The sequence below is a fragment of the Malus sylvestris genome, chromosome 12 (genome assembly GCF_916048215.2).
Source record: "Malus sylvestris chromosome 12, drMalSylv7.2, whole genome shotgun sequence".
Lineage (NCBI taxonomy): Eukaryota > Viridiplantae > Streptophyta > Magnoliopsida > Rosales > Rosaceae > Malus > Malus sylvestris.
Genome location: NC_062271.1, coordinates 23,374,079 through 23,396,701, shown reverse-complemented (window position 1 = coordinate 23,396,701; position 22,623 = coordinate 23,374,079). Strand labels below are relative to the sequence as shown.

Sequence of the window (22,623 nt, the reverse complement as noted above, 5' to 3'; positions counted from 1 at the left end):
GCTTCAATTTAAGATATCTAAAATTCAACGATCCTTAAGTTTATCTGGCCGTTTGTTTCAAAATTTTATTGGTGTTCAAAGGAAATAATTATTTTCCTGAAAAAATTACTAAAGTCCTTTGTGATAATTTTATAAATACATTTTAAAGTCTTTTTTTTTTTTATAAATAAAACTGAAAGTGTTCGTGAATAAAACTTTTGAGTGTATAAAGAATCACTTCCGAAAATAGTAATGATGTGTGGCTCAGAAGGTGGGCTCTAATATGGGCTTGTACCAAAAACATTCAGATCCACAATGTAGCCCAATCATAATTCGTGGTCTGGGCATCCAAGCAGAGACAAAAAAAGGTTAGTTTTCTCCATTTCAGAATGACCAAAAAGGGCTTTCGTTGGATTTTTTTAGGCGATCACACCCACCAAAAGTTGAGTAATTCCACACAATAACAAGGGTATTAGTGTCAAGGCAACGTAAAATTCTCCGTCGTTTTCCCGAACGCCCGCCTCTCAGATTTCCAGAAAGTCCCCGTGAAGTTGAAGACCGTGAAACATCTTCAACCTCACGCGGCCTCGTAATGGAGAAAGGAAATTCCCACACTGCCCCTAGGCCTCATCCCGACGACCGCATCAAGCTCAACGTCGGCGGCAAGTACTTCGAAACGACGTTAGAAACGATCCAGGCCGGCGGACCCGACTCTCTCTTAGCCGCCCTATCAAACCGCTCCACCGACGACCCGAACCCGGTTTTCATTGACCGGGACCCGGAGATCTTCTCCGTCATCCTCTCTCTTCTCCGATCGAAAGGCCTCCCTTCCGCGGCTCGCCTATTCTCCAAGCAGGAGCTCGCCGATGAAGCCCTCTACTACGGCATCGAGTCGCAGCTTAAGTCGGCGATGTCGCCTCCTCCTCTTTCTGGAATCGACGCATCAATTGTCACCACCGTCCAACCCGCCTACGATGGCTGTCCTTCGGCGATTACCGCAGGCGACGACGGCTCCGTCTGGATCGCCCATGGCGGCCAGATATCCAGCTACGATTGGAAACTCAGCTACGCCGGAACCCTACGTACGCATTTGGAGGACATAACCTCGATTTGCCGTGTGTATCCTGATATTGCCGCTATAGGATCCGAATCCAGCGCAGGACTTCACTTCTACGATTTCTCAGGCGTGCGAAACCTCGGGTCGATCCACTGGACCGACCCGGAAGATCCCAGAATCTTCAAGGCGCGAGTCACCGCCATTGCCGACTCGCCAAGCTCGGTCTTCGCGTCGTTCGATTGCTCCCACAGAGAGAATTGCATCTTCTTGATCGACAAATCGACTCTCAAAATCGTATCAGAGCTGAGCCGGCAACCGGGGAGCTCCGCAAAGAACCTGGCCGTGGGAAAGCTGAGGTGGCTTCCGGAGACGGGACTGATCGTCGGGAGCTCCGTCACGTGCGGCGCCTTTGGTTACTCGGGTTACATCCGATTGTGGGACCCGAGGTCGAATGAGGTGGTTTGGGAGGCGAACGAACCGGGTTCGGGCCGGAGCAGTCGGTTCGGGGATTCGTTCGCCGACGTGGATGCCGACGTTGAGGAGTCGACCCTGTTCAAGTTGTGTTCAAAGTCCGGTGACTTGGCAGTGGCAGACTTGCGTAAATTAGGGGATGATCCGTGGGTATATTTACAAGACAAGAACCCAAGCTTGAGGTACACCGGCGGAGATGGGACGGGTGGAAATAACAATAGTGTGGTGAGGTGTTACAGAAAGCAAGTGTTTGTGGGGAGGGAAGGTGGGTTGGAGGTTTGGTCGAAGGTGGCAGAGGCAGAACGCAGGGTGGAAATAGAAAATGGGGTTTGTGAGGGGTGGTATAGGAGGAATTTTGTTGATAAAGTTGAGGATTCTGAGAGAGGGATTATAAAGAAAATCGAAGGTGGCGGCGATAGGCTGTTTGTTATTAGGGAAGATGTTGAGGGCATTGAGGTGTGGGAAAGCTCTCAATCTTCGGGTGCAATTTCGGTTTTGTGACTCCAAAGGAGAGGCTTTGTAATCTGTGTGATAACACTTCGTTGCTACTATGTTTTGCGTTTCTCGGCATGTTGGTATCTTTGCACATTGTCACAAATTTCGTTTCTTTGCTTCGTTTTAAGAATATTTCGGATATCTCATTCACCTGGTCTTCACCGATAAGCCAAATGGCCAATTCTAACAATGCAAACTCAAACCTTTTCCTAATGAGATTCCATGACAAGGGAAGTGAGTATGAAGGAATGTCAACCATGAGCAGTTTGCTTCTCTATGTAGCTATAGCTCTTTGGAAGATTGGAGGCTTTCAGATAGCTTAATCTCGGATGGCTTCAGTTTCCATTGTAACCACTTTCAGATTTTTCCACCATGCCACTCTAAATCATGAAATTTGCTCTGTTTCCGCTTGCTTATTAGTTATCGTCATTGCATTCATTTCATTGCTTGGAGTTTAATTCTGCAGATGCGAGGAGCACTTGTTGCAGACATGTACATCCCTAACCAATTTGCGATGATGGTAAGTAAGCACATTTTCGGACAATGTTATCTGCTTCTTAGTTGAACCCATATTTTAGGTGATTTGTTTCTGAATTCTCCGTGGAATATTTTCTAATGGTTGATTGTTACTTTTATCATCGCATTCCGGTGTTGGAACTTAAATGCCTCTTATAATTTTGTGAGCAGCGGTTGAAACTTAAATCCCTCTTATATTCCATGCCCTTAGGCATGCTATTTTCTATTTGCTTCTCGATAATATTATGGTAATCATTGATGTTGCTTTCCAGTCTCATCGGGTAAGTTCATGTCCCAGAGTACAATCCTAGAAATAACTTGTCACTGATTAGTCTCCATTGTACGGTTTATATAACCTGGATCTGTTTGGCACGTAGTTGATATTAGACACGGCACAAGTTTGTTATCCCACATAATAAACGTATAAAACTTCATCCTCACAGATAAGGCTCCTAGATTCGTTTTGTTAATTTGTTTTGCGGGTCATTGTCAAATTTATTTACCAGAGTACTTTCTGTACAATGTAGAGTTGTTGCTTCACAGGTGGATACTCGGAGGCTAGATGCGGTTAGGAAACAGGATTTTATTGAAAAGATGCTCGAGACCATCCCCATGCGTGTGTTCTAGGCTTCTAGCTGTTCAGAGTACCTTTCCGGTGGTGCCATCGACGGAAGTGGTGATGTCAGCGATGCCAGTATTTTCAACAATTAGCTGCATCCCTCTATGAGCAAGTACATGTTTTGCGCTACGTTAGGAACAGGAATGATGAAGCTTTAGGTAGGGCGTTTTGTGACTTGTGAGAGACCGTGTGTGCCTCGCTGAGGTAAACTATATGTTTCGGAAAATGGAAATTAAAAAAGCTTGCTTAGCAACGATCAAAATTATTATAAAAGCCAATCCAAATTTGTAAAATATGACACTGGCTTAGTTGGGAAATTTGCTTAGTTCAATCCTAGTCCCGAAAAATGTTATGGGCCGTTGTCAAGAAATAGAGAGTTTGAATCCGAGACGCAGGGGACTAAAAGAGAAATGTCTCATTTAGCACGAGAATTCCACTTGGTACAAAGCTAACAACACTTGATCTTCCTCGCATTTGCAACAACTAGTTTGAGGCTTTTATGGTATACTAAGAACAAGGAAATTCATTCTAAGAAGAGAAGTGGGACTTACAAGCATGTCAAATTTCAGGAAAATCAAAAACGCCGCTGCAGAAGAATCCAAAGAAGGACTAAAAAGAAGGATACCAGATTAGCTGCAGACATCCCGCCTATATATCCGACTCCACTGACAGCGTCAGCCACGGTTTGCATGTATTTGCAGAATGATCGGCTCCTAAAAAACCACCACAGCGGAGCATAACATAGATTCGCAATGCTTTGTTTGCCAATCTCTTGAGCCAAACCGAGAAGAAGAAACTGTGGAAGCAGCCAGAACATGGTCATGGGAATTGTTTCCTCAGGTTTGTCAATGAAACCGTGGCTCTTCACCACGTCTAACCTTCGGGTCTCCACCTTTGCAGCTGTGATACTATAATCCCAGGGAAGGCAAAGATAACTTTAGAATCTTGTTTTCGTAGCTTTACAAATAATTTCACCAACAGTTGTTACGCAGGAAGGATAATAGTAGGAACTCTGGGCCTCCCAATGTAATGGTTCATGTCGGTTGCTTGTTCCATGAAGAAAGTATTTCCAATGGAAGCAATAACACCTGATGGGACAACGGCCATACATGAGACTATGAAAAACATAACTGCTGGAATACCGCTGCCCAGTATGATAGTAAAAACTCCATTAAGATGGCTAGACTCTCCACTGGGGCGTTTATATGAATATAAACCACTTGAGAAGATAAGTGTAGATACCACTGTAGATATTGCTCCTATCCCAAACTTAATCAACCAAGACTTCAATAAACCAACTGCTATAACAGCACAAACAGGGACGACCAACAGTAGTGTCGCCAATGAGAAAAGCTGACATGAACGTTTGTAAACCTTTTCTGTCTTGGACGTGAAAACCTCTTCTGTTTTGAACTGGTCCTCGCCGAACTGAGGCCAGGAGGACAAGTGAGTCGACTCTCCAATAGCTAATAGAAGCAATGCTGTGTAAAAGAGAATTTTATGGACTGGGCCAATGCACTGGGGCACAAATGAGCTGCAACTCCCAGTTAATACAGCAAGGACTGGTGGTGTTGACATTGTCAAAAGACCAAACCCCTGCATTTGTTAGTTCCAAATAATTATGGTTAATATTCTTCTACTAGCTCCATGAAGATTCATCCTATGCAACACCTTAAAAAAGACTGCAACGAGAGCAAAGTAACACTCTTGTTAGCACATCAAAAAGAAAAAAATGGCAAACTTCTTGAAAAATAGGGCCAGTCCAGAAAATCCAAAGAATTTGTCAAATCCAAAAGGGAAGATCAAAGACATTGAAGAGGAGAAGAAAATCTTTCTCATGTCAAGAAGAAAAAGATACAAGATAAGGCCAAAGTGCCCTCCAAGTTCTAACCGATCACTAAAAGAACAAGGGCAACGAAAGGGTATGAAGAAGAGATGATTCATCAAGGTTGTCTACTGTGCGACATGAAAACCTCTTGCATCTCGGTGCGCTGCAAGAGTTGATTCATCAAGGTTATCTGTTGTGTGAGGGCGCTTGTCAACTCTATTACTTGTCGAGATAATTGTTGTTAGCCATTCGGGTTGGAAGAGCTTAGACGGAATACATCTCCTTGAGTAGTGGAAGTGTAATGGACTCCGGCCGCGAGATATGAGTTGGGATGTTAAATTTACGGAGAAATTGGGTGAAAATACCTCGGTTTAATCGTCGATCCAGAAATCTGAAGCCGGGATAGTTGAATCGATCTTGGACCAATTGGGATTGCTTGGTGGGCCACGAGAGTGGGTTGGGCCTCGGATTGGACTGCTGGAGTGGGACGGGCAGTTGGCGTGGATTGCCCTGCGTATGGTGCGCGTGGGCGCTGGACCCGCGAGCGCTAGGCTGCTTCTCCTACCGCAGCTGCTTGGGCTTGTGCTGCTGAGGTAGTGGCTCGAGCTAGCTCGCGCTGGGCCTAGCTCGGTTGCCTTGCAGATTGGGTCGTGGGCCAAGTGGATGAGGCTTGGGCCTGCATTGCTAGGGTTGCGGCTTGGGCTGCTTTTAGCGCTTAGGCTTGCTGCTGCAAAGTGGCATGGGCCTGGCTCGCTACCATGGAGCTGGCCCATTCCCCACTATCACGATAGTCCCCGTGGCTCCTTGGTGGCAAAGTTGCTCCTTTTGCCATCATGTTGAGCCTTGTGGATCGTCGTGGTGGGGCTACGTCTCGTCCTCCATCATTCGATCTGAATCTTTAAACATAGGAAGTTTCGTTCGCCGAGGTTTCTTAATCCTTTGCCATTGTACTTTTCTTTTACATTTTACCAACGAATTTTTAGAAATAAAAATTCTAAGAATAAGAACGTACGAAAAATCTACAAATGAATAAGAAAACAAAAAACCTTAGATACGAAAGTCTTCTACGAGTGTGTGACTCAACTCTCAACGAGAGCACCAATTTGTGGATGTAAATTTCCGCCTTCTTTTTCTTAGACAAAATTGCACCTACAAAACAATTAACACCTTAGGTCAAGGCCAGGAGCCTCACGCACCCACGATGAATGGGGGGGCTTTGGCCGAAGAACCTCCAATGCCAAAGTTAGAATTTTGAGGGAACAGTGTTTGGAGAATTTAGAGAATTTTGCAAAAGAGTTGGAATTTAGGTTTTGGAGAAAATGAGGGTGTTTATATAGGGGTGTGGCCGGCCCCTTTGGGAGGAGGAGGACCGGCCACTTGGATGGTTTTTTGGGTGAGGTACATGATTTGTTAGCTAATTAATAAATTAATTAGGTAATAAATCAATTAATTAGCTAATTAATATAATTAGAAATAAATGATTTTGGGGTTACCTTGTGGAGAAAATTTGATAAGGATGAATTAAATATGTTTTGAATAAATACTTATTTTGGATACTTTTGACTTAATTGAGGGATGATTGTCACTGCTTGTGTGTAGAAATCCCGATGTGCCTCGAGGGTAATCTTGTCTTTTTGACTAAAAAATTCACGTATTACCTTCATATTTTTCTTGATTATTTTTTGCTCCACATGATCCTCTTTAAAGCTCCTATTTTTTTGGTACGTCGTTTTAGAAACTGTTGATTGACAATAATTCACATGCAGACGCTTTGTTTTTCTTTGAATATGCATAAACTTCCTTCAATATTTGTTTGACCCAAAAAAAAAAAGGAACTTCCCTTAATATTTAAAGTTGAAAGGCAATAAATCTCTATATAATACTGAGTTTTGTGACTATACAAAATTTTTTATTTAATTTACTTGACCGAAAAGGGTGCCACGCGTGTGCTTCCAAATTCGTTTCTCCCATATGTCAATTTTTTTTAACTTTCTTGCATTTGTTAGTTCCAAATAATTATGGTTAATATTCTTCTACTATCTACATGAGGATTCATCCTATGCAGCACCTTAAAAAAGACTGCAACCAGAGCAAAGTAACATTCTTGTTAGCACATCAAAAAGAAAATAAATAGCAAACTTCTTGAAAAATAGGGCCAGTCCAGAAAATCCAAAGAATTTGTCAAATCCAAAAGAGAAGATCAAAGACATTGAAGAGGAGAACAAAATCTTCCTCAAGTCAAGAAGAAAGAGTTACAAGATAAAGCCAAAGTGCCCTCTAAGTTCTAACCGATCGCTAAAAGATCCAGGGAGAAGAAAGAGTATGAAGAAGAGATGACATGTTCATCCTCTGGTAGCATCTTGAAGTCAAGAAGATCATCAAAGAGCTTGGCAATGGGAGTGTTCATGGAGACCAAACAAGTTTCGCAGACCATGATCAATTCTTAGTGATGGTGTCATACACCTGTCGCTTTATAAATCTTTCCATGATCGATTCTTTATAAAAGCCAATCCAATCTGTTTACCTGCAACTGATGAAAATTAAGGACAATTTAAATTGGTGATATAAAGAAATAGAGAGTTTGAATCCGGGACGAAGGGGATTGAAGAGGAATATTTTATTTATCAGACAATTTCACTTGCTACAATGCTAACAACACTTGATCTTCTTTACAACAAGTAGTTTGAGGCTTTTATATTAAACTAAGAACAACAACATTCATTCTAATGGTAGAAGTGGGTTTATAAGTATGTCACATTTCAGGCTTCAGCATGCCACAACGGCGATCAGAGAAAATAATTTTTTTTACTATTCTCCGGCATCTCCGACAGCGGTGGAATTCTTTTGTGTGGGGCACAAAAAAGCCGCCACAGATGAATTAAAAGAAAGACTAAAAAGGACGATACCAGATTAGCTGCAGAAAATGCAGCCAAGGTCCAGTAGTAATTATCCAACTGACTCCGGTTAAGCGTGTATTGGAACCAACTGGGTTTCACCTTACCCACTGCATAAACTGACAACATCCCGCCTATATATCCGACTCCTTTGAGAGCATTAGCCAAGGTTTCCATGTATTTAAGCCTGGATTGTCTCTCTTCGGAGAACAAATATTCACCATGCAGCGGAAAATAAAATAGATTTACAATGCTTTCGCTGCCAATCTGTTCAGCCAATCCGAGAAGAAGAAACTGTGGAACCAGCCAGAACATGCTCATAGGAATTGTTTCCTCAGGCTTGTCAATGAAACCGTGGCTCTTCACCGTGTCTAACCTTCGGGTTTCCACTTTTGCGGCTGTGATACAACATAGAATTGAAATCATGGATGACACTAGAATCCCAGGGAGGGTAAAACGAGCTGTCCATGGAGAACCTTTTTTGAGTAGTGTCTTCAAAATCGATTTCACCAAATGTTTTAACGCTGGAAGGATAAGGTCAGGAACTTTGAGCCTCCCAATGTAATGATTCATGTCGGTTGCTTGTTCCATGAAGAACGTAGGTCCAAGGGAAGAAACAACACCTAATAGGACATAGATCATGCAGATGGGAACCATGACTGTATCAATATCGCGGCCAGTAAAAATTCCAGTAAGATAGCTCCAACGTCCACTAGGGGGTTTATATGAATATAAACCGATTGAGAAAATAAGTGTAGATACCACGGTAGTTAATGCTCCTGTCCCAAACTTAATCAACCAAGACTTCGAATAACCAACTGCATAAACGGTAACAGCAGGGACGACGAAGGCTAGTGTCACATACGAGAACTGCTGCCATGAACATGACTTGTAATGCTTTTTTGTTGTGAACTGGAACTGGTCCTCTTTGAACCGAGGCAAGGAGGACGAGTGAGTCGACACTCCAATAGCTAATAGAAGCAATGCTGTGTAAAAGAGATTTTTATGGACTAAGCCAATGCACTGGGGCACAAATGAGCTGCAACGGCCTGTTACTACAGCAAGGACAGGTGGTGTTGACATTGTCAAAAGACCAAACCCCTGCATTTGTTAGTTCCAAACAAGGTATTAAATATCGATGATATCGAAAATATCGGTAGTCTAAAAACATGGAAATTTCGATGGAAATATCAGAATATTATCGATATCGATAAAAATTGAATAAAAACCATGGAAATTGTAAGAAAAACTTGGAATTTTTTATTGAAACTTTGTAGGATGTTTATTTAGTCAATTATCTATTAGTTTATCATAAAAAATTGGAAGGAAATGCATTGCATGATACATATAATTGATTTAAGTTGATTATATAACTAGCTGGCAAACATTGTGAGTGTAGAAAATATGTAGTAATTAATTAAAGAAGTTTAAACACACCAAAATCATTTATATATAATGAATTAGTATAATATTTTACACTTTATACATTGCATGGTAAGATACATGAGTGACTTAGCAAGGTTTAAAATATCGATGATATCGGAAATATCGATAATCCAAAAAAATATCGGTAGTCCAAAAACACGGAAATTTAGATGAAAATATCGGGATATTATGAATATTTTAAACCATGGTTCCAAATAACTATGGTTAATGTTCTTTTACTAGCTATATACAGTCAAAGTTATTATATTTTTTTTAATACAAAAGTTAACAGTGAGGAGCACATGAGGATTCATCATCCTATGCCACACTTAAAAAAGACTGCAAGGAGAGAGCACAAAGTGACATTCTTGTTAGCACATCAAAAACAAACAAACAAAAAAAAAAGCAAATTTCTTGAAAAATGGGGCACTCCAGAAAATCCAAAGAATTTGCCAAATCAAAAGGAGATCAAAGACATTGAAGATGAGAAGAAAATTTTTCTCAAATCCAGAAGATAAAGATACAAACAAGGCCAAAGTGCCCTCTAAGTTCTAACCAATCGCCAAAAGATCAAGGGCAAAGAAAGAGCAGAAAGAAGAGATGACAAGTATGTTCATCCTCTGTTAGCATCTTGAAGTCATGAAGAATCGAGGAGTTTGGTAATGGGAGTGTTCATGGAGGCCAAATAACAAGTTTCGCAGACCATGAGAAGTTCATTTTCAACTACTTCACAATAAATGGGTGTGTTCAATTAATAATAAAAAAAGGAATCCAATGAACAAAACAACCCGTGAGTTCTAGAGGGTTTGAGTGGTTTTTCGAATTTGGATCCCAACTGGATTCAAATTGTGGTGATTTTACAAATATTCACATTTTAACCATTTATTGTGCATTGTTCAGTCAGAAATTATTTGACTTTTTTATTTAAAATTAAATACAAATAATACCTAACAAAAACTCTGACCGATGAATGGCTCCTAGATCCTCCGGAGAGGATCCTCTTCCTGGTTTCTCCTCCATTTTTATTAAATGAGTTTGCTTTCGAACAATCTCTCTTTTCTCTCACTTTCAGACTTAGTTTTCAAACCTAGCACAGCAGCCCCCCAGCCACCGCGTCCTCCATTCTTCCTTTCTCCATCACCATCGTGAATCTCTCCAGATGACACCTCTCTATCTCCCACTCCAGCGCCATCCACAAACCGAGAACTGACCTAAACCAACCCTCCATCGTCGGTTAACCGACATGATCGGTTTACATCCGGTTTTATCGGTTTCGGTTTTCAATTTTAACTCAACCGACTAGGTCGGTTTGGTTTCAGTAATCAACCCAATCCAACCTGCATCCACCCCTATTGAAAAGATAAAAAACATCAAAACAAAACGACGACGTGCAGGTATAAACAAAGCTTCATCTTCTTCGCAGTTTCCAGCGCTCAGCAACAAAAGTTTTCCAGATTCTGTTCTCCACAAAGCGACTTATCCCCGCCTAGCCCTGCTTAATTCCGCCTAAATCCACCCAGCAGCCGCCTAATAAGCTTTCCGACTTTCCTTGACAATTTCGACTAAATTTAGGTGGCACTCCACCGACCAGAGCCAATTTTTAGAACAGTGTTCACATATATCTACACAAGTAACAATCAAACATGATTTTTTTTAATCGGAAAATACTTACACAGATGAAGGCAAATCTGGAGAGCCATAACATGAAATAGCTACCCCTAAAACAATCTGCTATACGTGTCGTGATTGCTGGCATTATGTTCTCAATGCCCGAATACAAGTTGATTAATGCAGCGGCGTGTGTGATAGTGAGATTCCATACACCAGTTAAGTACGTCGTCATTATCGACATGGTATATTTAGTAAGTGTAACGGGCCAAAACGCAGCTGCAATTCAAAAGCGAATCAGGAATATTAGGAAGAAAAAGTATGAAAAGATTTTTTTAAGGCTAATAATTTGTAAGAAAGGGTTTTAATTTTTGCACTGTTTTCTTTCATTGCAATTCTATGTTTACTTCTTGCTTTTAAATTAAATAAATAAAAAGAGAATTAAAGAACATAAATAAACGGAAGTGTGCAGAAGGGGAAACGAAAGTGTCCCCTAATCATTTCCCTACAAGTAGTGAGTACTCGAAAGGATATATAGGTCTGCTTACCACAGCACGTCAACCTAGATGGTTTCCTTCCTGACGAGGGGGAGGGGAGTGGCTCGGTCCCCATTTCTGACGAGGGGGAGGGAAGTAGCTCGGAGGGTGGTGGCACGATTTCCAAGGGGAATGGCTCTGTTTTAGTGTCTGACGAGGAGGAGTGGAGTGGCTCGTTTTCCATTTCTAACGAGCGAGAGCGGGAGGGTAGTGGCCCGGTTTCCATTTCTGACGAGGGAGGAGGGAGCGGGCTGAGGGAAGCCCGTACAGTAAAGAAAAGAGAAATGGAAAACGGAGCACAGAGATCAATCCAGACTCCGAACTATGCAACAAAAACTTCCTTCAATCTTCCTTTTCTGGTTGAAGAAAACTCTTGTATATATAGTCCAAAACATCTAATATGATATAGGAATTCCATTGACTATACACTAATACTGTACAGAGTCAAAAGAAAGAAAAAGAATAAAAAAGGTAGCCGGTACACAACGAACCAGGATCCTCGCCCGATCCTTTCCTAGGAATCCTGCAATCGTGTCCGTTTATTGTATATTATGCGATCAGAAATCATTTAAAATTTAAAATTTAGAATTCAAATATAAATAGTGTCTAACAAAAACTGACCGCACCATATACGTTGAATGAACACAATTGCGGAATCTCCAAGATCCCTGGGGAATGGATCCGGTTAGGATCCTGGTTCGTACACAACAATTAAGCAATAAATCCTTTCTTCTCACTTTCGTGTCGGCTGTTTCCGTCTCTCTCTCTATTTCACATATTTTTCATTGTAATCGGAACAATACATTACATATTTTTTTTATAAATAGTGGAAATTTATATTTTTTAAGTTATTAACTTTTTAATATACATATTTCACCATTTGTATAGTGACACGTGGTGTACCATCCGTGTTTCGGTCATATTGAAAAATCTCTCCTTGACTAGCTACATAAACGGAGGGCATTAATAAATAATTGGTTTTTTAGTCAAAATAGTCCCTGAAATTTTTATAACTCCTCACTTTGCTCCGGGAGATTTGAAATCAATAGAAGTAATCATTGAGATTGTCTACCATCAATCATTTTAGTCTTTGTGTGAAAAATTATGTTAAATAATGATCAAAATAACAAAATTACCCTCAATTTAAAAACAATAAGCCTAAATGATTTGACCAAAATTGAAGGTTTTTTTGTCATTTTATTCTTATTTTATGGAGATTTTTTCACAGAATGACCAAAATGATTGATTGTGGATAAGCTCAGGAACCAATTCTATCTATTTCAAATTTCATGGACCAATTTGAAAAGTTATGCAAATTTCATGGATTATTTTAGTTAAAAAACCTAAATAATTCTTTCTTCCTCTCTCTAGTAGAAATTCATAATTAAATAGTAAATTGTCCAAAAAAAGGTTCGTAAATATCAATCTGTTACATGTATCGGCATAATTTCGACTGTGTTTTGCCTCTCCGGGCATAATGTTTTGCATGTCTCAGCATTCTGGTAGCTTTGCGCATTGTCTAAAATTTCGTTTCTTTGCTAGGTTTTATGGATTAATACGTCGGATATCTCATATACCTAGTCTTCACCCTCAACCCAATTACATTGAAAGCAAGTTAGTTTGAAAGAATATCAAGTATGAACAGCTTGTTTTGTGAAGATGTGAAGGTAAAAAAGTCTCTCGGTGAAAGAAAAAATCTTGCAAGGATAGATTGGACTACTTTCTATATTATCAATTAGTTTTCTGATGAAACCCTAACTTTCTTTGCGGTATCTATTTGAACTTGTACTATCGGCCCGTTTGATTTATGTCGTTGAATGAAAGAAGAACCCCGGTATTACACGTTCGATTGAAGATAATTGTCATTATTTGTAGAATTTTTGGCTGTGAGACAGACAAGTTATGTGGGACTCCGTTTCGAATTACGTTAACACAAGTAGAATTAGGATGGCAATTAGAAAAAGGAGTGAGGATCATTTCCGGATTCTCTTTGTGAGGATCCTGAGATCCTCAAATCGTATTTTTTTATCGTACATCGTGCGGTCAGAAATCATTTTAAATATTTTTATTTAAAATTAAACATGAACCGTACCTGACAAAGACTGATCACACGATATATGATGAACGAACACGATTTAAAGATTTTCGAGATTCTCACAAAGAGAATTCAGAGAGAATCCTTATTCTTAGAAACGATGGGATGAGGATCAGCTTGGGGATGGGATAACGATTAGTTTCTATTGGTGACTTAGGTGGCAGCAGGACAAAGTGCTGGTAGGTTTTTGGATTATCATAATTTGAAGGACCTGGATCTCCTCCGGACTAAAAAAATCTTAGCTTAAGGATCAAATAATTTAGGCCGTTGAAATTTGATACAACGGCTACAAACAGGAGCTCCTCTAAAAGTAATAATAATTGTAACCGTTGGATCAAATTTCAACGGCCCAAATCATTTGATCATTGGGCTCATATTTTTTGGGTCCGGAGTGGATCCAGGTTCAATTTGAAGTCCACGTGAACAGTTTGGAGGATTTGATAAAAATGAATGAAGATTCTCTTCGGATTTTTTGGGTGATGATCTTGAGAATCTTTAAATTATATCCGTTTATCGTACATTGTGCAATTAGAAATTATCTTAAATATTTTTATTTAAAATTAAACATATATAGTACATGATAAAAACTGACTGTATAATGTACAATGAACGAACATGATTTGAAACTTCTCAAAATCCTCACAAAGAGAATCCAGAGAGAAGATCCTCAGTCGGAAAAAAAATTTGGGCCAAATTTTTTTCGTGATCCTTGTGGTGATACCTTACTTTTAAATAGACATCTGTGGTGAAAAAGCATTTAATTGTAATCCTATGGTGAAATTCGTTATCAATCATAATCCAAATTGGATTTTTCCTCATTCTTCTGTCATTTATAGGGGCAAAATTGTTATTTTCATTTTTATTGATTCCATCAACCAAGCATAAAGCACCAATAAACATTATTTTTATTTTTATTTTTAAAACTTTTAGAACTACAATAAAAGAATAAATAAAAAATAAAATTACAAAGTTCATATTATCAGACTTTCTCATTTTAAGAGAGCCAATCGTCCAAATTCAAGATTTAAAAAATCACAAAGTACCTTGCCGCATTTAGGTTAGTATATAAGTTATTATGCAAATATTAAATTTAGTTTCATTTTAAGAAGAACAGTGGTGGACGGGATGGCTAAGGTTTTGTGAGAGAGAGCGGGGGAAGGTGGTTGGTGGTTGCTATGGCTGACAAAGGTAGGGATTGGGGAGGATTTTTTTTTTCCTTCTATTTTTGTTGATTATAAAAAAAAATGGAATTACCAAAAAGAAAAGAAATAAGAATGGAATGACTTTTTTATCCCTGCATATGGATGAGATTTTGACAGAAATTTTAATTTGGATTACGATTGATAACGAACTTCATCACAGGGTTAAAATTAACACTTTTTTCATCACATAGATCGATTTAAAAGTAATGTCTCATTACAGTGATCAAGAAAAAAATTTAGCCAAAAAATTGAGACGACCATGTGATATGGTCACAAAGTGGCAGACAAACCTATGGAGATGGGGTTTGGCCTATAGACTTTCTAGTTTTGAAAAAGCAAGACATAATTATTACATTCACGTTAGCAGCTATTTTTATGAGATTAGGACTACATTCACATTCACGTGGTCTTTGGCTGGTAAAATGATAAGTATGTGAAAACGATACAATAAGTGGAATTATTTGAGATGGTAATGTTAGGGAGAAAATAAATTTTAAATTAAATTTGTAAATAAATGATGTGATTGTAGATGATCGAATTAATAATTAAGTGTCGATTAACGTGTTTATTTTGGTTTAAAATTTGGTATTTCTAACATTATCCTATTTGAAAATATTATTTATGGCATTGTTGACCTTAAAAACTACCAAGTCTACGTGTCGCGCAAACCAAGTAATTTATGAGATAACTATGTCCTTTGGTTGAATGCGGGGCATGTCAACTCGTCGGCCGAGCTCGGCCGAGGAGTAAAATATAATGATGTTGCGTTGGGTACGCGGTTGACTTCTACGTCTTGCGATTGCGGCCAAAGAAGGAACACGTCTCGGCCTCCTGGGTTTTCAAACATGAAGACAAGGCTACTATTCTTACAAAGTTCACAAATCGTCGCCGTCGGATTCGGTCACTGTGATGATATTCGTCAGAGTAAACTCACGCCGAATCGACACTAAAGTGTAAGGGTACAAATACTCAAAGCGGATATAAGTCTTAACAGTAAACGTGGTTCGACCGTCAAAGTGCCGAACTCTAAATCCCACTTGAGAGTATCCAATCATAAAATAACTCGGCGTGCTATGTGCCGAGCCCAATAAACTGTAACACCTCACTTTGCCGAGAATGCTGATGAGATGACCTCAACCAACAAGGATTTGGAAATCCTTCTCGACTGAGACTTGGATAGATAACCAGTCACCCCTCGACGCAGTGTTGTCTATGCCGACTGAAGATGCCGTGAGATTGGCTGATTATACGGCGACAATGTTATTTATGCCAACTGAAGATATCACCGGTTGCCTTCACAATGCTGCTTATACCAACTGAAGATGTGTCGGCAAAAAAGAAAAGAAAAAATCTCAAGGTTGTTGAGAGAATTTACGCAGGGCAGTTGTGTGTTGAATTGGAGGACTCATCTCGTTGCCATTGCATCTATATTTATAGGACTGAAGTACTTGGCTTGCACGATCATATAATGTTGCAGAGTCCGACTGTAACTCTACCTCGCAGAATGAAATCTGATCTGTGGCATAGGCTAGCTGACTTTTCAAACAAAATATAAAAACTATCTAGGCTTATCCCATCATGACCAAAGACCTAGCTTACCTAGGCTTCTCTCTCCACCATCAAATCCTAGGCTTATCACATCACTACTAAAAGCCAAGCCTATCTAGGCTTCTATAGGATCTATTCGTGCATGCATTAGTCCATTTGCAGTTGTATGACAATCATCTGCATGCTTCACTATTTGATGTCACGCGTATCCCAATATTCCATACGTTCTTTGTAAGACATATTCTGAAATCACAACAACAAGACATTAGGATCACGAATAAATCAAATCAATATGAAATAGAGATCGACTAATTATATTGAACTTATCTGTAGAATTCGGAAGACATGGTTATGAAGGTGAAGCCATTGATCCTTGCGAACAAAGTAGAAGTAGTCTTCTACTTCCAGTACCTCTCAATGAACTCTACTATTGAAATAGGCTTATAGTTTTCATGAGTTTCTATCGGTATGGAAGCAGGGACAGCTCCTAGGTTATATAGCTAGGGTTTCAATCAATTCCTACCTATTATCGGAAAGGATATCAACCCAAATCATATCTCATCAATTATAGTCCCATCATCACTTTTATTCCTTGTATTTACTTAATAAAGGCCCTTAATTGATTGCATGTAATTAGGACTCCAATATGTTTATTTCCTTAAGGCACCGAGAGTCCTAGAGATTTCATTAACTTGATTGCCAAGTCAACTATTCCCTCAATTATTCTCGGCATAATTCATTGTCATTCACAAAATGGTTTTACATTCTCCCACTTGAATGCCAATGAGAATACCTCAACGAGATAAATATATATGGTGATCACTTGAGTCCACTAAAGTATGCAATCATACCTTTCAAGTAACTTGTCACTTTGAGACTAAATGCAAAACCAAGGAAAACAAGGCACACATTGGACAGTTCTTTGCACTCCATGATTACATTCACACTGAACTTAAAGCACTATGTTACTAACAAAGTCATGATATCAAGAGCTAATAGTCAAAACATTAGCTCACAATAGTCGAATTGAAAATATGGAAATATATTTTAGTACAAAAGTAGTTCACAAAAGAACTCAACAAGGTTGGTAACTAAATCCAACTTTTCTGTTAATTTAGAATATAATAAGAGAACAAGTAAAATACGACATACTGTTTACAAAATCAGGACCTCTTATTAAAACTTATGAACAAAATTTAAACAAAATTACTCTTAAAGTATCAGCAACTAACACTTCAAATTTTTTAACACAAAAGGTAATCACTTACTCCCACTGATTAAAAGAGACAAAATTATATAAATTATTATTACTCCCACTGATTAAGAGAGTAAAAAACAAAAATTTTGTCAATGTCTACAAAATGAAACATATACCTTTCAAATACTCCCATTAGCAAAATATTAGTCATGAGATCTAAAACATAAAATTTGTGAGCTCAACATCTTTATTCTAGATATCTGTAGGGAGGTGACTCTTGTGACTGAAAAACTATACAAAATCATTTGGTCAGTTTTGTTCATCTAACATCTGACAGAAATAGAAAACTTTAACTAAATGTTTTCTATTGCATCAAAAGCATATAACAGAAACTAATTATATTAGGTTTACATAGCTAAAACATAAAGTACAAGGGTAAACGTATATAGCTTCAACACTTTTGAGCAGATGAAGTATATGCTATCTTGTCAATTCCATGCTTCACTATACATTGATTTATAGTTGTACTGAATAAGAAAACACTTTTGAGCAGATTAATTATCCATCAATAACATATAAATCACGAGTCCAATTTCTTGAACAGCATACAAGAATTAATAAGCAAAACACTTTTGAGCAGAATATACTCATTAACCCTTCTTGAATTTCCTACAAGATTAATTGCATATATAACAGATAAAATATAAACAAGTATGATAATGTACGTTTTATCTACCAAAACTATGACCATTAAAAGCATGCAAAAAATTATGAGTGTGAAGCCCATAATACATTATTTCTCCCACTTGGGCAAACACTCAAAACTGCAAGATTAAACACTAGAGAAAATGGTTTTCATATAACAAAATATAGGCTAGTTGAATCAATAAAAATCAAATACATACATACATACATACATACATATATATATATATATTTAAGTAGGTTAGAATTAAAAAGTTCCATAAATAAATAAAATCTTATGCATTGACTACAAATTTTATTTTAGTGTATGAGAGAAGACTCACATATGCATTAAAGATTATGTCATACATTAAAATGAAACCTAATAAGAGAATCCAAATTCAAAATTTATGTTTTAATTCTAAAACAAAGTCGATTAAAATAAACACTTAGATATCTCAATAACATCAATTTTTCAACAATAATTTTAATCTAATTTAGAACTCAAAGAAAATTAAGGCAAAAGATTTGGCAAATTTACCTACTCATTCTCGATTCTGCAAGATTCATCATGGAAGTAGTCGAGTTGTGGAGGATCAAACGAATTGCCAATTGCATGATTGTTACACCTTTGGGTAGAAACTAATCATGCAAAGAAAGTACATGCATAGCTAGCCAAAACATAAAATACACAAAATACATATAGCTTCAACATCTTTGGCCAGATGAAAATATGTTAGAAGTACTTTATGATTTGCTCTAATACTAATTTATAATTGGTGAGTGATTTTCTAAAATTCCCATTGGGACAAAAGTATTCACCATATAAATTAGAATTCTGATTTTTCAAAATAATCATTTAGAACAGTATTTGGATATTCAATGATTCTCAAAAGATTCAATCAGACACAAAAATATGTCGTTATTGACATTGAACAATAGAGTTCTGGAAAGAGGAAACATGGTTACTCAGTTATTCGATATGGACCAAAATGATCAATTAGTAAACTTATGCCACTTTCCAATTTTCTCTCAAAAGACAATTATCATCATAATCAAAATTGATGACCAAACAAAACATTCGTCTAAGCAAAATAAACCAATACATCTTTAAATAAAAATTTAATCAGTGTTGTCTATAAAAGTCATTAGTATTAAGAATTTGCATAAAATAACCAATAGATATGCACAAATCAGTGAAATAATATCACATAACAAAACTAGTTTTGAAGGACCAAAACTCAACAGTACTACTTTAGTTTGCAAATTCACTAAAAACCCAATTCTCTTTAGATTGTCTTGAAAATTTTCAAGTATGAACTAGACATATATGACTACTATTTTGCAAAGTTTTATGATTTTTAAAATCTTATAAGCGAGCCAAAAATGAATTCGAAAAGAGAGGTGCTGCAGAAACAGCAGAAAATGTTCAGTACATACCTGAGATTACAAATTCAACAAATATTCATTGTTCATCCGATATGCATCAAAATTTTCAGACATAAGGTAAACATAACAATATTTTATTTCCCAAAATTTTATCATTTTTGAGATTTTACAAGTGTACTAAAAACAAATTCGAAATAAGTTGTGCTGCTAAAACAACAGAAATTCTGCAAAACATACCCGAGACTAAATAATTCACCAAAACTTCAATCTTCCTCTAATGTGCATGCAAATTTTCAGAAATGAAGTAGACATATAAATTTACTGTCCTCTAAAATTCCATAATTTGTACGATTTTATAAGTGGGCTAAAAATAAAATCGAATGGAATGTGCTGCAGAAACTCCATAAATTCTGCAATACAGCCTCGAGATTAAAAAATTCACCAATAATTCATTTTCAAACCAATGCTCGTGAAAATTTTTCATATTTAAAACAAACATCTCAATGCATATCATACTAAAATTTCATGAATTTAGGAGTTGCGTAGGTATATCAAAATAATATCACAAACATATTATGCTGCAAAATTCCAGTAACATAGTATCACACTTAAAAACAATTTACCATAAATGCATTTCTTGTACAAAAAGGATGAAAATTTTTCTGTGTATACAATCCATTATATAATATAACATGACAAATTTTCACAAAGTTTGGAGTTAGGAAAATCTATCAAAATCGTAATCAAATAGGACACGTTGCAAGGTATGCAAAACTCCATCAGTATTTCCCAAGCTCTACCAAAATTTCAGATTTATTCATATTTTAAATAAAACCAATTTACAATCTTTAATATGCTCAAAACACTAAAATTTCTTAAATAAATTAAAGGTTCATTTCATTAGATAAATAACCTTTAATATGCCCAAAACATTAAAATTTCTCAAACAAATTTGTTGACTCACAAAATAGTTGGTTTGGACAAAATAAACCAATCTATATGTATCAAAATTAGGCTTATATAAGGAACAATATCTCAACATTATTAATCGATCTCAACCATTAGTCATAAAATCCAAAAGAAATCACAAGCCTTGTGAGTGCATGATACATATCCAAATTTAAAATATGGAAACATGAAATCCAAAATACGTAACTCCTTAATTCTAAAAGATTCTTTATAATAGATTTTATTAGTAAATGAAATGAGTTAATTCAAATCAAATACAAAACGGGTAAATTAATTGCAATATTAATCTAGCTTAAATTCCCATAATAGTTGTATTGTGATGCACAACCCAAATTCAAGGAGACTACTAATTTCCCTTTTAAGAAAACGTATTAAAATAATTTGTCTTTATATGGGCAATATCAATAATTATGAAAATACTTTTAATCTCACAATAAAACAATTAATGGATATATTTTAAATTTAGAATCTCCTCCAATTTAGATTATAATTACCAATTGATTTTAAAATCAATTCCATAAGGAAATCTACATACAACACCAAAATAAATTAGTCAACATTAAATTAAATTGATTAGGAGATTGCTAACATAATTAGAAAATTGCAACATGTTTAATGCAATTCTTCCCTTCAATAGAATATTATTAGGATTACTGATATTAATTAAGAATAAGAGTACGTAAGCAGAAGCATGAAATCCTAGAAACTAATGCCAAAATCCATATTAATTCGTAGGAAAATTTGTATTCGAAAACAATTATAATTCATGTAATTTATACAAAAGAAAAATTGATACAAATTGTAATTCAAATTAAATCTTACCCAAGTTGTCTCCTAACAAGAAGTTATTCTCGTCGGAAAGTGTCGAGAGAGCCAAAACCATAAGGAAAAAATCGAGCTTCAAATATTAGGTTGTAAAGTAGTGCTTGAAAATTATATAACCAAAAACCCAAATTAAAAAAATTATTTTTTACCAAAATATAAGTAAAAAATAATTTATCTCATATAATTAATATCAATTTTATATATATTATTAACCATGAAAAATCATTGCACACCAACACAAAATTGCGGAAGCATCAAAACCAATTTTCATGAGATGGAACAGTAGAAGGCATCCAACCAAAACGATAAGCAAATTTTCTTTAGTATGTGAATCATCTTCAATAAACAAATTTACTTATACCTTTATATCGGACCCTAAGCTTGTTGTGCGGCTCTAATACCACATGTAAGACATATTCTGAAATCACAACAACAAGACATTAGGATCACGAATAAATCAAATCAATATGAAATAGAGATCGACTAATTATATTGAACTTATCTGTAGAATTCGGAAGACATGGTTATGAAGGTGAAGCCATTGATCCTTGCGAACAAAGTAGAAGTAGTCTTCTACTTCCAGTACCTCTCAATGAACTCTACTATCGAAATAGGCTTATAGTTTTTGTGAGTTTCTATTGGTATGGAAGCAGGGACAGCTCCTAGGTTATATATCTAGGGTTTCAATCAATTCAACTATTATCGGAAAGGATATCAACCCAAATCATATCTCATCAATTATAGTCCCATCATGACTCTTATTCCTTGTATTTACTTAATAAAGGCCCTTAATTGATTGCATGTAATTAGGACTCCAATATGTTTATTTCCTTAAGGCACCGAGAGTCCTAGAGATTTCATTAACTTGATTGCCAAGTCAACTATTCTCTCAATTATTCTCGGCATAATTCATTGCCATTCACAAAATGGTTTTACATTCTTCAATTGGGATGTAGACAAATATTAGGTTTAAAATAATTTAATATATTATTAAGAGATAATATTATGATTATGACAATATTATTTTTCAATAATAATTAAAAATTATTTCAACCACTTTATTATCTAACGGTTTAAAATTCTGTTCATTTAACGGCCTTGATCACTAGGGCTGATAGTGTAAAATCGGGCTCAAACAGGCATACAACTTACTGAAAAATTATACTTTGCAACGTACAAGGAACTTTCAACTCAACACACAAAATTGTCTTGGATAAATTCTTGTTCTACGCAAAATCTTCTTAAATTTTTTGAAAAACCACTAATTTCCTTAAGTTCGTCAACA

The 22,623-nt window shown here is 36.8% G+C and overlaps 2 protein-coding genes across 4 annotated transcripts; one reads left to right on the top strand and one right to left on the bottom strand.

Moving 5' to 3' along the window:
• The first annotated feature begins 468 nt into the window (after positions 1-468).
• LOC126592886 (protein ENDOPLASMIC RETICULUM-ARRESTED PEN3-like) lies at positions 469-3,410 on the top strand. 3 transcript variants are annotated; one of them, XM_050258681.1, is made up of 3 exons: positions 469-2,349; positions 2,469-2,522; positions 3,046-3,410. In XM_050258681.1, the coding sequence occupies exon 1, from the start codon at positions 572-574 to the stop codon at positions 2,006-2,008; it is 1,437 nt and encodes a 478-aa protein (XP_050114638.1). In that variant the 5' UTR covers positions 469-571; the 3' UTR covers positions 2,009-2,349; positions 2,469-2,522; positions 3,046-3,410. The 3 variants fall into 3 exon arrangements, with proteins under 3 accessions (XP_050114638.1, XP_050114636.1, XP_050114635.1); XM_050258679.1 differs by having other exon boundaries at positions 2,469-3,410; XM_050258678.1 differs by having other exon boundaries at positions 469-2,522.
• Positions 3,411-7,143: 3,733 nt separating this feature from the next.
• LOC126592884 (protein NRT1/ PTR FAMILY 5.5-like) lies at positions 7,144-11,798 on the bottom strand. The gene is made up of 3 exons (XM_050258676.1): positions 11,441-11,798; positions 10,957-11,171; positions 7,144-8,960 (listed from the first exon to the last, which is right to left on the bottom strand). The coding sequence occupies exons 1-3, from the start codon at positions 11,652-11,654 to the stop codon at positions 7,752-7,754; spliced, it is 1,638 nt and encodes a 545-aa protein (XP_050114633.1). The 5' UTR covers positions 11,655-11,798; the 3' UTR covers positions 7,144-7,751.
• Between the last annotated feature and the right edge of the window lie 10,825 nt (positions 11,799-22,623).